Here is a 15,402-nt window from a genome sequence, read left to right as displayed (position 1 = left end):
CTGAGGTGACCACAGCACAGCTGGGATGGTTTTGCTCCAAGAAGGGGGAGAAGAGGAAGGAAAGCAGGCAGTGTCTTGGTCTAAGGGTTCCTGGGGTAAAGCCACCAGGCCAGCCACAGACAAATAACCACTGGGTACTCACCAGTGGTACAGAGCTCTGCTTGCAAAGCTTTGTTTCTGGAGCACACCTCTGGTGAGTGCCTGTTTGTGGAGGTGTCCCTGAGCAGCCCAGTCAGCACAGGCAGGGTGACCCAGCTCTGCCAGGAGCAGCCTGTGTGCTGCTGAAGGCCTGAGCCTGTAGCCTCAGCAGCTCTGGGGAGGGGGGAGGGGGTCTTGCTCACAGGAGGTGGGTTTCCAAGTGGCTGGTTGGAACTGGGCTTGGCCAGAACAGGAGGAAGAATCTAGAAGGCAAGCTGGAGGAGCAGAAGACTCATCCCAGAGGGGCCCAGGGAGGCTCAGGGGCTGTCCTGCAGCGTAAAGAAACACCTACCCAGACCACACTTGCAGAGACAAATGTGAGCTGTTTTCCACGGGCACTGCTGTGTCTTGAGATGTTTCTCCCTGTCCAAACTTGACCAGCAAAAAGGAAACAAGCCCTAGGAGGCCTGAGGAAGGGCTGCCCACCGTTTTCATGCCTTTGACCTTGCTGCTGCCCTTCCTTTGCGGCGCAGAGCGGTGAGCCCAGCGTCCCGTGGCCAGAGCACCAGCCGCTGGGCAGAGATGCAGCCCATCCCCAGCTCCTGCTCAGGGCAAGCCGTGGCTCCATCGTGGTTCCTGTGGTCAGACATCAGGAGACGCCAAGGGGAGCTCAGGATCCAGCAGCAGCTTGCTTGGTTGCATTGCTGAGATAGAAGAGGGAGTGCCAGGAGCTGGGCTGCCTCAGAGCCAAGTCCTGGCCGTGCTTGCTTTGGACCCAGCTCCTGCCTCACCAGTTCCCTCCTCACCTCTCACAGCCACTGGAGCTCACCAGGGCTTTTCAGAGCAGCACAGGAAGCCAGATCTCTGTCAGCTGCTGGCAGCTTCTGCAGAGAGTGTGAGCCTCTGCTGTCACCATCTCCAAGTGCTTTTTGGGGCTGTTGTTTGGAGGACAAGCCCTCAGCATGTTACTCACTGCTGCCTGCTCCCCTTGAGCTGTTTGTGCCTCTGGTCCACATCCCCTGGGATCACTGCAGTGGTGGTTCCCAAGCTGCTGTCTAGTTGTGCCTGAGAAGGTGCAGAGGCAGAGCAGCCTGTCTGCAGCACCCCCATCCTCTGCCTACCCCCATGCCCAAGGGTGTCTGTGAGGCTGAAGTCGCTGAGCTCAGCTGGGAAGCACCCCCAGGATCCAGAGCATCTGTGGTCCCCAGGCATCACGTGGCAGCTTCTGTGAGGCTGCAGAGGCTTGGCCAGGCTTCAGCACCGGTAATTGATTGTTCCTTCCTGAGCTCCCCTCACAGCTCTGTTGGAGGAGCTGCTTCCTTCCCCTGCAGCCCCAAACCACAGCACTGTAAGCTGGAAACCTCTGCTTGGATTCCCCTGGCAAACCCAACCATCCCTCTCTCTCCCTAGGCAGAGTGGCTGGAGGGCTAATTACCAGCCCACATTCATCCCTGGTGCAGTTTTCACCCTCTCTCTTGGAACCTGGGGATGGATTTGCCTGCTGCCTGGGGATGGATTGCCTCAGCTGCCAGCCTTGCCTGAGAGGTGCAGGAGAGGCACAGTGATAAGGCAGCAGGACTGATAAGCAAGTGTGGGCAGTAGGGGAGCAGGGTCAGTAGCAAAGCCGGGGGGGCTGCTTGCATCTGAGCCTGCTTTGTTCCTTCTGGGGTGGAGCAGTGGGTTTCAGTTGTCACTTCAGGCAAGGTCCCCAGGTGCCCGTGCCCAGCCAGGTCCCTCTCCTGGCTGCCCTGTCAGCTGAGCTGCCTGATGGCTTTCTCTTTGCATTCTGGGCAGGGTTCCTGCCAAGTGCTGCCTGCCATCTGTCGGAGCAGAGCTCGGGATGGGTGTCACTCAGTTTGCTTGGCTCCTAAGGTGGAGGGATGGCCGTTCCTGCTAGCAGGATGTTGTCCTGGCAGGAGCCACAGCCATGTTGCTACTGCTGCTGTTAGCTCTGGAGGCAGAAAAAGGAGAGTGGGGAGGTTGCTGTGTGGCTTTCCTGGCTCCCATCCCCAGCACACTGACAGCAAGGGGCCACCGGCGTCCCCTGGCTCGGCCGGAGGTGTTCGTGGGCACAAAAGGCTGCTGGAGTTTGAAGCACCCCTGGCTGTTAGCCCAGAGCAGCCAGGCTGGAGGACACCAGGAGTGTGGTGGGAGCACATCAGCAGTTTGCCAGGAGCGTGGCAGGAATGTGTCACAGAGTCAGAGTGGTTGGGGTGGGAAGGGACCTCTCAGGCTCACCTCGTCCAGACCCCTGCGGCAAGCAGGGACGTCTGCACCTAGGGCCAGTTGCTCAGAGCCCCATCAAGCCTGACCTTGAATGTCTGCAGGGATGGGGCCTCCACCACCTCCCTGGGCAACCTGTTCAGTGTTCCCCCACCCTCATAGTAAAGAACTTCCTCACATCCCTCCTAAATTTGCCCTGCTCCAGCTGACAGCCATTGCCACACGTTGGAAGTGCATCAGGACTTTACCAGGAGTCCATCAGGAGCTCCACAGCTCTATGCAGTGCTGTCACCAGAGAAGCAAGCTGGCAGAGGCCTCCAGATGTGCCATGACAATGAGGAGGAGTCCAGCAGGTCATCTCTGTGCAGCAGTGCTCACTCCCAAAGCCACAGGTTGCTTTAAAAGCCAGGCTGTGGCAGACTGCACTGAGCAAATCTGGAGGCCACAGTCAGCTCCCTCTGTCCCTCCAGCACCAGAAACACTCAAGAGGGAGGCTGCTGCCTCTCCCCGTCGGGAGGCTGTGCCAGGGGCGGGCACCCGCTGCCCGGCGCTGTGCTGGGTGCCCGGGGCTGGCGTGGGGGGCACCGGTGAGTCCCACACAAGCACCAGCAGCGGGGCAGGGGGAGCTGAGGTTTGCAGGCTGTCAGCTGTTCCCTGAGGAGCGCAAGGCTGAAGCGAGCAGCGCCTGGCTGTGCCGGAGCAGGGTGAGCAGGGGTTCGTCGTCTGCTTGCACTTGGCACCGGCAGGAGCTGCAGCACAGCATCCCTGCCCAGAGCCATGCCGGTGCAGTTCAGGGCTTGGCTGAGGCAGGGCCGCAGCCGGTGCTTGCCACCGGCTCTGGAGAGCCCAGGGAGTGGAGGCCCCGGCCCCTGCTGGCCCCCGCTGCGCCTGCCCAGCCCCTGGGTGTGCCGGGCGGCGCCCTGGGGCGGGGCAGGCGGCGGCCCTGCCGCGCCGCAGGGCGCCCTGAGGCCTGTGCTGTGCCCGCAGTGCTCCATGCCCGCCTGCGTCACCGCGTTCCACGTCACCTGCGCCTTCGACCACAGCCTCGACATGAGGACCATCCTGGCCGACAACGACGAGGTCAAGTTCAAGTCCTTCTGCCTCGAGCACAGCGCCGGAGCCGCCAAGCTGCCCGAGGAGGCGCGGACAGAGCCGGACCAAGCCCAGCTCGACCTGGAGAAGGTCACGCTGCGGAAGCAGAAGCTCCAGCAGCTGGAGGAGGACTTCTATGAACTGGTGAAGCCCGCAGAGGTGGCAGAGAGCCTTGACCTGAGCGAATCCCTGGTGGATTTTGTCTACCAATACTGGAAGCTGAAGAGGAAAGCAAATTCCAACAAACCACTGCTGACACCAAAAACAGATGAAGTGGACAACTTGGCCCAGCAAGAGCAGGATGTCCTCTACCGACGCTTGAAGCTCTTCATGCACCTCAGGCAAGACCTGGAGAGGGTGAGTACAGCTTCTCCTTCAGTACTGTGCCCTTGTGCTCCACCAGGGCTGCTTTGAGCGTGCCACGGCCTATGGGGCTTGACAGGCACCTCTGAGGCTCGCCCAGTCCAACCCCTGCTCCAGCAGGGCACCCCCAGGGCTAACATCCTGGTTGGAGTCTGTTGTAGACCACCCAACCAGGAGGAAGATGTTGATGAGTCATTCTATAGGCAGCTTAAGGCTGTCTCAAGATCTCCTGACCTTGTCCTCATGGGCGACTTCAACCTGCCTGACATCTGCTGGGATCTGAACACAGCAGAGAGGAGGCAGTCCAGGAGGTTCTTAGTGCATGGAGGACAGCTTCTTATCCCAGGTGCTGCGTGAGCCTACCAGGGGCAAGGCTATGCTTGACCTCCTCTTCACCAGCAGGGCAGGGCTGGTGGGGATGTGGTGGTCGGAGGCTGTTTAGGGGCCAGCGACCACGAGAGAATTGAATTTTCAGTATTTGGTCAAGTTAAGAGGGGCAGCAAGAAGACCTCCACTCTGGACTGCCGGAGGGCGGACTTCAGGTTGCTCAAGGAACTAACTCAGAAGGTTCCTTGGGAGACAGCCCTTAGAAACAAAGGGGTCCAGGAGAGCTGGGACTACTTCAAGGAGGAACTCTTGAAGGCACAGGATCAGGCTGTGCCAATGCGCCGGAAGATGAGCCCCGGGGCAGACGGCCAGCCTGGATGGGTGATGAGCTTCTAAAAGAACTAAGGTTAAAAAAGAGGGTGTATCATCTTTGGAAGAAAGGTGAGGCAACCCATGAAAAGTTTAAGGATGTTGCTAGGTCTTGTAGGAAGAAAATTAGGGAGGCAAAAGCATATTTGGAGCTTAGACTGGCCTCTGCTGTGAAGGACAACAAAAAGTCCTTCTATAAATACCTGAATAGCAAGAGGAGGGCAGGGACAAGCTCCACTCCTTGGTGGACACGGAGGGGAATGTTGTAACAAAGGATGAGGAGAAGGCAGAGTTACTTAACACCTTCTTTGCCTCAATTTTTTCTAGCAGGACAGAATGTCTTCCAGACAGCTGGCCTGCAGAGCTGGCAGAAGGAGCCAGGGAGCAGCATAGTCTTCCTCTGTTCCAGAATGGGGTAGTTGGTGATCTGCTTAGTCACTTGGATCCCCACAAGTCCATGGGGCCAGATGGGATCCACCCTAGGGTGCTGAGCGAGCTGGCAGATGAGCTGCCAGGCCGCTCTCCATCATTTTCCTCCAGTCCTGGCTCACTGGAGAGGTCCCAGAGGACTGGAAGCTGCCAACGTGGTGCCCAGCCACAGGAAGGGCCGGGTGGATGAGCCAGGGAATTCCAGGCCTGTCAGCCTGAGCTCAGTGCCAGGCAAGGCTATGGAACAGTCATCCTGAGTGCAGTCACACAGCACTTACAGCATGGCCAAGGGATCAGGCCCAGCCAGCATGGGTTTAGGAAGGGCAGGTCCTGCCTCACCAACCTGATCTCCTCCCATGCCCAGGTGAGTGCCTGGTGGATGTGGGGCAGGCTGTGGATGGAGTCTGCCTGGACCCCAGCAAGGCCTTTGCCACCATCCCCCACAGCCAGCTCCTGGCCAAGCTGTCAGCCCCTGGCTGGGACAGCAGCTCTCTGAGCTGGGTTAGGAACTGGCTGGAGGCTGAGCCCAGAGAGTGGTGGTGAATGGTGCCACAGCCAGCTGGCAGCCAGGCACCAGTGGTGTGCCCCAGGGAGCAGTGCTGGGCCCCAGCCTGTTCAATATCTTTATTGATGATCTGGATGAGGGGATGGAGTCCATCAGCAGTAAGTTTGCAGATGACAGCAAGCTGGGGGCAGGAGTTGATCTGCTGGAGGGTAGAGAGGCTCTGCAGAGGGACCTGGACAGGCTGGGCAGATGGGCAGAGGCCAAGGGCAGGAGATTGAACACATCCAAGTGCCAGGGGCTGCACATTGGCCACAGCAACCCCAGGCAGAGCTACAGGCTGGGGTCAGAGTGGCTGGAAAACAGCCAGGCAGAGAGGGACCTGGGGGTGCTGGTTGAACATGAGCCAGCAGTGTGCCCAGGTGGCCAAGAAGGCCAAGGGCATCCTGGCCTGCATCAGGCACAGTGTGGCCAGCAGGAGCAGGGAGGTCATTCTGCCCTGTGCTCAGCACTGGTTAGGCCACACCTTGAGTCCTGTGTCCAGCTCTGGGCCCCTCAGGTTAGGAAAGATGTTGAGCTGCTGGAAGGTGTCCAGAGAAGGGCAACAAAGCTGGGGAGGGGTCTGGGGCACAGCCCTGGGAGGAGAGGCTGAGGGAGCTGGGGTTGCTTAGCCTGGAGAAGAGGAGGCTCAGGGGAGACCTTTGTGCTCTCTGCAACTCCCTGAAGGGAGGTTGTAGCCAGGTGGGGGTTGGTCTCTTCCCCCAGGCAAGCAGCACCAGAACAAGAGGCCACAGTCTCAAGCTGTGCCAGGGGAGGTTTAGGCTGGAGGTGAGGAGAAAGTTCTTCCCAGAGAGAGTTGTTGGCCATTGGGCTGTGCTGCCCAGGGAGGTGGTGGAGTCCCCATCCCTGGAGGTGTTAGGAGCAGACTTGATGGGGTGCTTGGTGCCATTGGTTAGTTGATTAGATGGTGCTGGGTGATAGGTTGGACTCAGTGATCTCAAAGGTCTCTTCCAACCTGGTCTGCTCCTACTTTCTTTTCTATTCTATTCTGTTCTATTCTATTTTCAGCAGCCTGCCCAGGAGCACAGTGTCCAGAGGGGGTTGGAAGCTCTGCAGAGAACGAGACTCCACAGCCTCTCTGGGCAGCCTGCTCCAGGGCTCAGCACCCTCACACCAAAGAAGTTTTCCCTCCTGCTCAGGTGGCACCTCCTGGGTTCCAGTTTGTGCCCACTGCCCCTTGTCCTGTGCCTGGGCAGCACTGAGCAGAGCCTGACCCCAGCCTGGCCCCAGCCTCTTGACCCCCAGCCTTTAGCTCTTGCTGAGCATTGCTCAGCTCCCCTCTGGGGCTGCTCTTCTCCAGGCTCTCAGCCCCAGGGCTCTCAGCCTTTGCTCCTCACAGAGCTGCTCCAGGCCCTCAGCATCTCTGGAGCCTCTGCTGCTCTCTCTGCAGCAGTTTCTTGTCTCCTTGTTCTCCCTTGGGTCAGCTTGTTGTCCCTGGCAGTGGTGTCCCTTCACCTGGAGCATCACTCAGAGGCACAGCCATACTCAGTGTGTCATTGCTGCAGCACACTGCCACTGCTGGAAGGAGTTGGTGATGGACTCAGCTCCAAGAGAGCAAATGTCTGCAGGGAGAGCGACCCTGCAGCGGGGCTGGGAGGCAGCTGCTGCTGCTCCACTGAGCCTTGGTGTCTCAGTGCACAGAATGATCCTGTGCTGCCCCTCAGATGATGTCCAGCAGCAAGGCACAGGAGCACTTCCTTGGTTCCTTGCATGAAGCATCAAGGGCAGGTGAATGGCAGCAGTGAGCAGCAGGACCAAGCACTCCTGCAGCCCTAAGTGGGTCAGCTCCTCAGGGAGCTGCTGGTGGAGGATGCAGCTGCAGGATGCAGGTGCCTGCAGCTCCCATGGTGCAGAGCATCCTTGCCCAGGGGAGGGGACAGCCACCTGCAGGATGCTTTTGGAGGCAGCAGGTGTTGAGGAGCAGCAGTGCCAGGACTGCTGCCCGAGCTCCCCTGGCTGTGCTCACTGCCTGCCTGCAGGTTTGGCTGTGATGGCTGCAGGGAGGGAAGGAGCAGGCAGGAGCAGGGATGAGGCAGAGGCAGGCTGGAGAGCAGGAGGAGGAGGAGTGAAGGCAAGAAGCAGTGAAGGGAAGAAGCACAGGAGAAGCAGCACAGCACCTGGAATGAGATGGCAAAGAGTGGCCAGGGACAGGACAGGTGTGGCCCTTGTCCCCTTTCTGGGCCCCCTCCTGTCCACCCACCCAGTGTGCAAAGCCAGGGAAGTGCCCAGGGGTTGTTTGGGAGCAGGCAAGGAAGGAGGGAAGCAGAGTAACAGCACTGCTTGGCCTGGAGGAGATGGCCTGAGCTGGGGCAGAGGGTGCTGCAGAGCACATGCTGCTGCCTTGAGGTGCCAGTGGAGGTGATGATGCTCCTGCAGTGATGCTGCCCCTGCATAGCCCTGAACCCTCTCTCCAGACTGCTGTGGTTCTGCATCATCGTTTAACCCATGGGGGAAGGACCTGCAGGTGGCTAGGCTGCTCCTGCCCAGGTGGGGGTTCAGCTCTGGACCAGCCCATCCTGGTTCCTCACTGCACTACCCCATGCAGGTCTCAAAGCCTGAGATCCTTCTGTGTCAAAGCACTTGGATCTCGAGCTGCTGGTCTCTGCTCTGTGACCTTGCTGGCCTTCATCCCTGTGTGCACCCCTGCCCCGAGCCTGCCAGTCTGTCTCGCTGCACCGCGATCCCCTCTGTGCTGGCCTGGGCCTGTGCTGCTGCTGGCTCTCCAGTATCAAGCTGTAGGCAGCAGGTTGCAGCTGCCAGATCCAGAGGCCACAAGGTCAGTTCACTTTTTCCTCCTCCTCTGCTTCTCTCAGCTGTGCTGCTCTGCCTCCTGCTGCCTCCTCTCCTTCCCAGCCTGCCTTCCCCAGCTGGGGCAGCCGGGCTCAGGGCCTTGCTGCAGGAGCTGCCTGCTCCAGAGGCACTGCTGCCAGAGGCCTCATTTCCAGAGCTGCCTCCGGGCTTCCTGGGGTCATTCCCCATCAGCCTTTGCTTAGCAACTCCCTGCCAGGTTTCAGTGCTGGGCCCTGGCAGAGCCATTTGTTTGCTCTGCTTCCAAAGAGGGGGAACAGCAAACACTGTGCAGGTCAGAGTCCAGTGCTCAGGTGGGTGCTGGGGGTTAAATCCTACTGCTGCCAGCACACCCCAGGTGTCTGATCAGCACCACTCACAGCCACACCATTTCACTTGCAAATAGGAAGGCATCACATCAAATAGGGCTTGGAGAAGGGCAGCCTGGAGGGGTGGCTGTCAGGAGGTGTCCCCAGGGCACCAGGCTGCTGTCTGGGAGTTTGCAGCAATTATGTGGCAGAAGTGGCAGTGGAGATGTGATCTGGATCCACCAGCTGGGCAGGCAGAAGCAGCAGGGCAGATGATGGCCAGGGGATAGCATTTCCCTTCACCATCTCTCACCTCTGTCATTTCTTCATGGAACTTCTTCCAGCTCTTCCCCAAAAGGGTTGTCCAGGCCTGGCCCAGGCTGCCCAGGGCAGAGTTGCAGTCCCCATCCCTGGAGGGACTGAAAAGCCCTGGGGATGTGGTGCTGAGGGAGATGGCTTAGTGGTGCCCTGGCAGTGCTGGGCTGACAGTTGGACTGGATGACCTCAGAGGTCTCTTCCAGCCAAAACAGTTCTGATGCTGCACCTGACAGAGCCAGCAAATTGAACCTGGGATCCCCTCCCTTTGCTTGTTGGCCTTTTTTAGCCCTCTCTGCCTGGTCTTGGTTTTCCAGTCCCTTCTCCAAGGCCTGCTTGTTGGAAGTGAGCTGCAACGCAGATCCTGGTTGCCAGGCTGGCCCAGCAGCTCAGCAGGGGCTGGTGCTTGCTGTGTCACTGTGTAAACACCAGCAGCCTCCAAGCAGAGCCCAAGTGATGCTTTCTTGCAGGAATGTCACATCCTGGAGAGGCCACCAAGCACTTGGGGGTGCAGGCTGCCAGAGGCACTTGTTTCCCTCGTGAGGAGATTGCGGTTTGGTGTCTGCTTCGGTCCAGAACAAAGAGGATGCAGCAGAAATCCACAGCATGCAGCTGCTGCTTTTTGTCTGCAGCAAGGGATTCAGCAGGGAAAAGCAGCAGCTTCTCCTCCTGTGGGCTTCCCACTGATCCTTAGAGCAGATTGATGCCATCAGGGGATGGCCATGGTCGTCCTGCTGCCCTCACAACCTGTGGGGGTGAACCAAAGAAGGCAGGGACAAGGTCCTGCTTGTCCCTGTGTGAAGCACAAAGTCTCTGCCCCTCATGGGGACAGTGCCCCAAGCCTGGCAGTGCCCCCTGCATCCTCTGCAGGTGAGGAGGAGGAGCAGTCAGAGGCACCAGGGTGACACAGGAGTGTGGCCATACCCACACACATCCCTCCCCTTGCCTGTGTTCAGGCCACCTCCTCCTTGCCTCACTGCAGGCAGTCTGCTGTGTGCCAGCATCAGGAGGCTGAGTCAGGCCTGGCAGCTCCTGTTAGCTGCCAGCAGCATTTCCTGCTTGGCAGCCAAACCCTCTGTCTCCTCCCAACGTGCTGCCCCTGCAGCCATGGTGACAGAGCCCTGCTCTGCAGCCAGCCTGGCGTGGGGCTGGCAGAAAGCATGGCACTGGCACTCCCCAGGAGGCAGGTGCCAGCAGGTAGCACACCATGGCTCTGGCACCTGGGCTGTTCAGCAGCCTCTGTGGGGAGCAGGGTCGAGCTGCTGCTGCCCCAGCTCATGGGAGGCCTTCTGTCCTGGGCTTTGCTCTTTGTGTTCAGGGCCTGGCCCTGCCCATGCCAAGACCCCTGTTGGAAGTTATGGATGATGGTGTGATGAAGACCACCACATCCCAGGGAGTGTGGAGTTCCCTGGGCAGCAGCAACAGCCACACAGCTTGAGGGGCCCTGTGCTGACCCTGCCTAAGGCTGAGGCTGGCTGTGTGTCTGTGCAGGTCAGAAACCTCTGCTACATGGTGACCAGGAGGGAGAAGATGAAGCACACCATCTGCAAGCTGCAGGAGCAGATCTTCCATCTCCAGATGAAGCTGATTGAGAAGGATCTTTACCCAGGTCAGTGCTGCTCTCCAGAGCCTCTTCTCACCAGTGCTGTCCCTGCTGTCCTCTGACTTGTGCCCAAGCCCAGTGAAAGCTGAGCTGCCCCTTCCCTCCCCGTGGTGTTCTTCAGGCACAGCTCAGCTGCTGGCTCTTTGCCCACCTCCACTGCCCTTCAGAAGCACACAGTGAGGCCATACCCAGGGTGACCAGAGCCACAGAGCTCCTGTTTGGTCATACCCCTGCCCAGGAGCTGGTCAGAAGGACCTAATTTGGTTAGGTGGTGATGCCAGGGCAGCGTTTGGGTGCTTGGGAGGAGATGGCAAATCCTGGGTATGGGGCTGCTGACCTTGGAGCTGACCCACAGCAGCTGTCTCCCTGGCACAGGTCAGAAGTCCTCCCTCTGGACTCACTGCAGATGCCTTTGGCTCTGTCCAGAACTAAGGGTTGAGCTGCTGTTGCTCCTAGGGAGCAGCTCCTTTAGCTCTGTTCATCTGCAGCTCTCTGCTGCACACAGGTCTTGGTGGAGAGCCTCACACTGCAGCATGCAAAGCTCTGGAAGATGTTGTTAAGGAACAGAAATGAAGCTGGGCTCTTTCTGGCCTGTTTTGCTCTCCCTTTGCACAAGCAGTGCTGGAGCCCACAGCTCCTGCTGCCTCCTCCTCTCCCCTCGGGGGCAGGGAGGCCAGAGCCCGTGGCTGCAGCAGGGCTTTTCCAGCAGCAGCAGCTGCAGCTCTGGCAGCCTCCCGCGCTTGTGGCTTTGGAGCTGCCTCTGAGGCCATCACATGGTTGGGCTTTCTTCAGGAGCTGTCTGGGCTGAGCCTTCCCTGACTGACAAACGTTTCCTTTGAGGCTTTGGAGGCTGAGCAATGTGTGTGTGGAGACCTTTGTGACTTGGAGCCTCTGCAGATTCCTCCTGGTGGCCAGAGCCAGGCAGCGGTGTGGGATAGGCGTGGGCAGGAGCCAAGGGTGTGCTGCAGGGAGCTGTGGGTACTGCAGGCACAGGTCAGTGGCACTGTGGCTGTGTGCAGCCTTGCTGGACCAGCAGGGCTGTCCCTGGCTGTTCTAGCAGGCAGACCCCACACTGCACACCCCAAGAGCATTCCCTGGCACCCAGGGTCCCAGTTAGTGCCAGGGGGTGCTGCCACAGCACTGCTGGCCAGGACAGCGAGGTGGGAGGTCCAGCTTGGGAAGGAGGGGTGGGCAGGAGCCAAGAGCCACACACTCAGACACTGAAGGCAGATGCCAGGTGATCTGCTGGGGGGGCTGGGGGGCTGCAGGGACCTCACCGTGCTCTCGGTTCAGTTGGGGGAACTCGGTTTGCAGCTCTCCAGAGGAGGCAGGCCCTGGGCCTTCTCCAGGAGGGCTCTTTGGGCTCACACATGGGATACTGGACAGCTGGAAATGCCCCTGGGGACCTGCATTCCCCAGAGTGCCTCCAGTGTGTGCCCACTGTGGTGCAGGATGGGGGGGCTGCGCTGGCTGCTCACATGCCAGGCTGTGGAACAGCTTCATGCTTCTGCTGCAAGTGGTTGGGTTGTTGATTTTCTGCTCTGAAGTGGCCAAGCTGAGGGCTCATCTTTCCTGGGATGGGCATTTTGGTTGTTGCCTGAGCAGGGCTGCTGCCTCTGGGACCTGGCTGCCTTGAGTCGATACTGCTGGGAAAAGGGTCCAGGAATTTGGACCTGGCACCTCCAGGTGGTTTGGGCACCAGTCCTTCCCATGCCAGAGGGACACTGGGGACCTGAGAGCCTTTCAGCACTGGTGTGTAACTTCTCCTGAGCTTGGGAGAAGCTCCCTTGCCAGGACTCAGCATCAGGCCATGAGCTGCAATCCCAAATGTGGGAAGAGAGGAGGCTGGCTGGGTGTGACAGTCAGCATGCAGGCAAGAGCAGGCATGGCTGTGTGCCTCCTCTGCAGTGCAGGGCACAGCCCACCCTGATCTCCAGGTCCTACCAAGCGCTCCCAACACCCACACCTTGGCTAGGCCTCCTCCCTGCCAGCCTGCAGAGTTAAAGGCACTCAGCAGGTGGTGGGAGCAGGTCTGTGGCTGGCTCGTGGTGGGATCGTGGGTGGCTGCGAAGCGCTGCCTGGGTGTGCAGGGGAATGGTTCCTGCCACATGGCCTCTGCCCAGCCCTGCGTGCCTGAGGGGTCCTGGAGGGGGGAAGAAGTCTCCAGTGTTTGGCCTGGTTGAGGCTGGGCTTCAGCTGCTGCTGCAGTACTCATGCACCCAGATCTGTTGGGGTTGTTCCAAGGATGGTTTTGGCACAAAGGTGGTTTTGGAGGGGCTCCCACAGGGAGCTCAGAGCTGGGGGGGTTCTGTTGCCCACTGACAAGTGATCACTGAGGCAGGAGCTGTTCAGTGAAACCAGTGAGACCTGCCCCTGTCAAACCAACCCATCCCTGCCCTCTGTGTTCCTTGCCTGGGGAGAAGGTCACCACTGTGGTTCTGGAATGTGGGCACTGCTTTGAGAGTTCCTCTCGAGAAGTCCTGCTCAGGTTTCCCTCTCCAGCCTCCCTGTGCTGTCTAAGGAGAGATGGATATTTGCTGTGTGAGTGCAGTGAGAAATGTGGCTGCCTCCCTCCTCTTGCTTGGCAGCATCACAGCAAACAGCAGCTTTGCTTTTGCTTTGCTAGCTTGCAGTGAGTCCTTCGCTCAGGAGGGGTTCCTGGCCTGGCAGCCCCAGGACTGTAAATCCTCTGATAAGCCAGGCTCAGGCAGGTGCAGCCCCGGCTTGCCCAGCACATTTCCACTGCCCCTGCAAGGGGGAGCAGGGCTTGTTCCCTCTGGCCCTGTCCAGCTCTGAGGCTCTCTGCAGCTCTGCTGCTTGCCAGCACAGCAGACTGATGTCCCTGGGCCAGGGACTCACCACCCCCAGCAGAAAAAATGTCTTCCTTCTCTCCAGCCTGAATCTCCCTCTCTTTAATTTGAGCCACCCCCTCGTCCTGGCACGACAGGTCCTGCTCAGAAGTCTGTCCCCAGCTTTCTTATTGATGCCTTGAAGCACTGCAAGGCCACCAGGAGGTCTCCCTGGAGCCTCCTCTGCTCCAGGCTGAACAGCCCCAACCCTCTCAGCCTTTCTTACCCTTCCTGTCCAAACCTTCCTCCTCTGGAAACTAACAGAAGCTTCAGCAGGGCTTCTGTGGGAGAGTGAGCCAGGGGAGTGAGCCAGAGCTGTAGGGCTGTTTGGCTTGGCAACACAAGTTGTGCTTTCCTGGTCTGTCTGTCCTGTTTACCCAGGAGCAGCGGTTCAGAGCCATTGGGGCAGCGCTGGTTTGTAGCTGGGTGTCTGCACAGCTGGGAGCTCTGTCCCTGGATGCACAGGCAGTGCTGGGCAGCTCTTCTCCTCCACTTACCTCTGCTGCATGCACTGCTTCGGTTGTGCAGCTGGGGGCTCCCAGTCTGAGCTCCTGCCAAAGGTCACAGCAGATCAAGGGCTGCTCTCAAGCACTGCTGGTACCATTGCTCTCAGACTGCAGCTCTCCAGCAGATCTTATCAGTGATGGGTGACACCCCACTGCTTTGGGAGGGCCGAGTGTCTCCTGCCAAGTGTCTGAGCAGGGTTTGGGGTTGCTCCTGCTGCTGCTCCTGCAGGGCCTCACTCCAAAGCCCTGGTCCAGGAGGGCACAGTGGTGGCTGTAGGGTCTTCAGTGAGTCCCTTGTCTTCAGTGGGACTGCTCCTGTGACCACATAAAGTTCATGTTCAAGGCCCAAACCTCTTCTCTGTATGACCTGCAGGATGCAGATGTTCTGATGTGCGGCCCTTAAGCTACAGCTGGCCAAGAAGTGGCTGCTGTTCTTCCCGTGGCGTGGAGCTGTGTGCAGGTCTGGTGAGGGGTGAGCCCCAGGGGAGGTGCTCCCTGCAGCGTCCCTGGTGCCTGTCTCACATGCAGTTTTCCTTTCTCTCTGAAAAATGCCAGAGCAAACTGGGAAGAAGACAAAGGGTAAGAAAAGTGACCCAAGAAGGAAAGGAAGAGATGGTAGAAAAAATAGTCCTGAGAAGAAAGAGAAAAGGAAATCAGTCAACGAAACTGTGTTGGGACAGCTGGGTAAGTCTGATTTTATGGGCCCAGAGCTGTGCCCCTGGAGGGCCCTGCTTGGGGAGCAGGGTTAAGAGCCCAACTCCTGACCCCTCCTGCATGTGCAGGGTGGAGTTATGCCCAGGACCATGGGGACCGCTTCCATCTCCTCCTGGATTACCAAGGTCCCACGGGAGAGACATGGTCAATAGTGGGGCAGGGGTGCAGAGCCCCCCCAGCCCCAGGGCTTGCACTGGGGTTGGCAGAGGCCATGGTGTGCTGCTGCAGCAGCATTTCCCTTCCCAGGGATAAAATCAGACTTACCCACCCCGCAGTGGGGCTGAGCCCAGCACCTCCTGTGCTGAGCACCGGTGGGGGGCGCAGCACACGGCTGGGGCTGTGCATGGGGACTGCTGCCGGGGCGCGTGGGGACCTGCTGCTTGTGCTGGTGGCCCAGGGGCAGCCAGGATGCCGACACAAGGTGTCCTGAGCCAGCTGAAGGGGCATGGAGATGCAGGCTGGCTCTGGCTGCAACCTAACACGGCTTGGCTTGGGGGCAGGAGTAAACAGATGGAACAGAAAAGGCCTTTGGGGGCAGATCCATGACAATTGTGACTGTTGTTCACATGGAGCAGGGTTCCTGTCTGATGTCCTCTGGCACTGTCACCTCTGCTAGCATGGGGGGCAGGAGGGGATGGGTTTGTGGCTGCTCAGGGTGGGCTGGTTCTGGAGGCTCTCAGGCATTCCGGGGGCTCCCTAAAACCCTCTTGGGGGTACAGAGAGTTTCTCTGGGGGTCTGGGCCGCCCTAGGGGCCTTGCTCTGCTTTGCCTGTTGCTGTTTTCTGTCCAGCTCAGAGGTGCTGGGTTGCAGGGGGGA

At 59.2% G+C, this 15,402-nt stretch overlaps 1 protein-coding gene across 3 annotated transcripts in view; it reads left to right on the top strand.

Annotated features, from left to right (window-relative positions):
* JADE2 (jade family PHD finger 2) overlaps positions 1-15,402 on the top strand; it is a 75,403-nt gene that overhangs the window by 56,958 nt on the left and 3,043 nt on the right. For 2 of the 3 annotated variants that reach the window (XM_054168209.1, XM_054168208.1), the window contains exons 9-11: positions 3,349-3,810; positions 10,405-10,522; positions 14,427-14,555. In XM_054168209.1, coding sequence (XP_054024184.1) covers positions 3,349-3,810; positions 10,405-10,522; positions 14,427-14,555 — 709 coding nt within the window. The remainder of the gene's footprint in view (positions 1-3,348; positions 3,811-10,404; positions 10,523-14,426; positions 14,556-15,402) is intronic. The other variant, XM_054168210.1, reaches the window with a different exon arrangement.

Source organism: Dryobates pubescens, chromosome 16 (genome assembly GCF_014839835.1).
Source record: "Dryobates pubescens isolate bDryPub1 chromosome 16, bDryPub1.pri, whole genome shotgun sequence".
NCBI lineage: Eukaryota > Metazoa > Chordata > Aves > Piciformes > Picidae > Dryobates > Dryobates pubescens.
The sequence above is the reverse complement of the archived record's forward strand: the minus strand, read 5'-3'. Positions and strand labels throughout refer to the sequence as shown.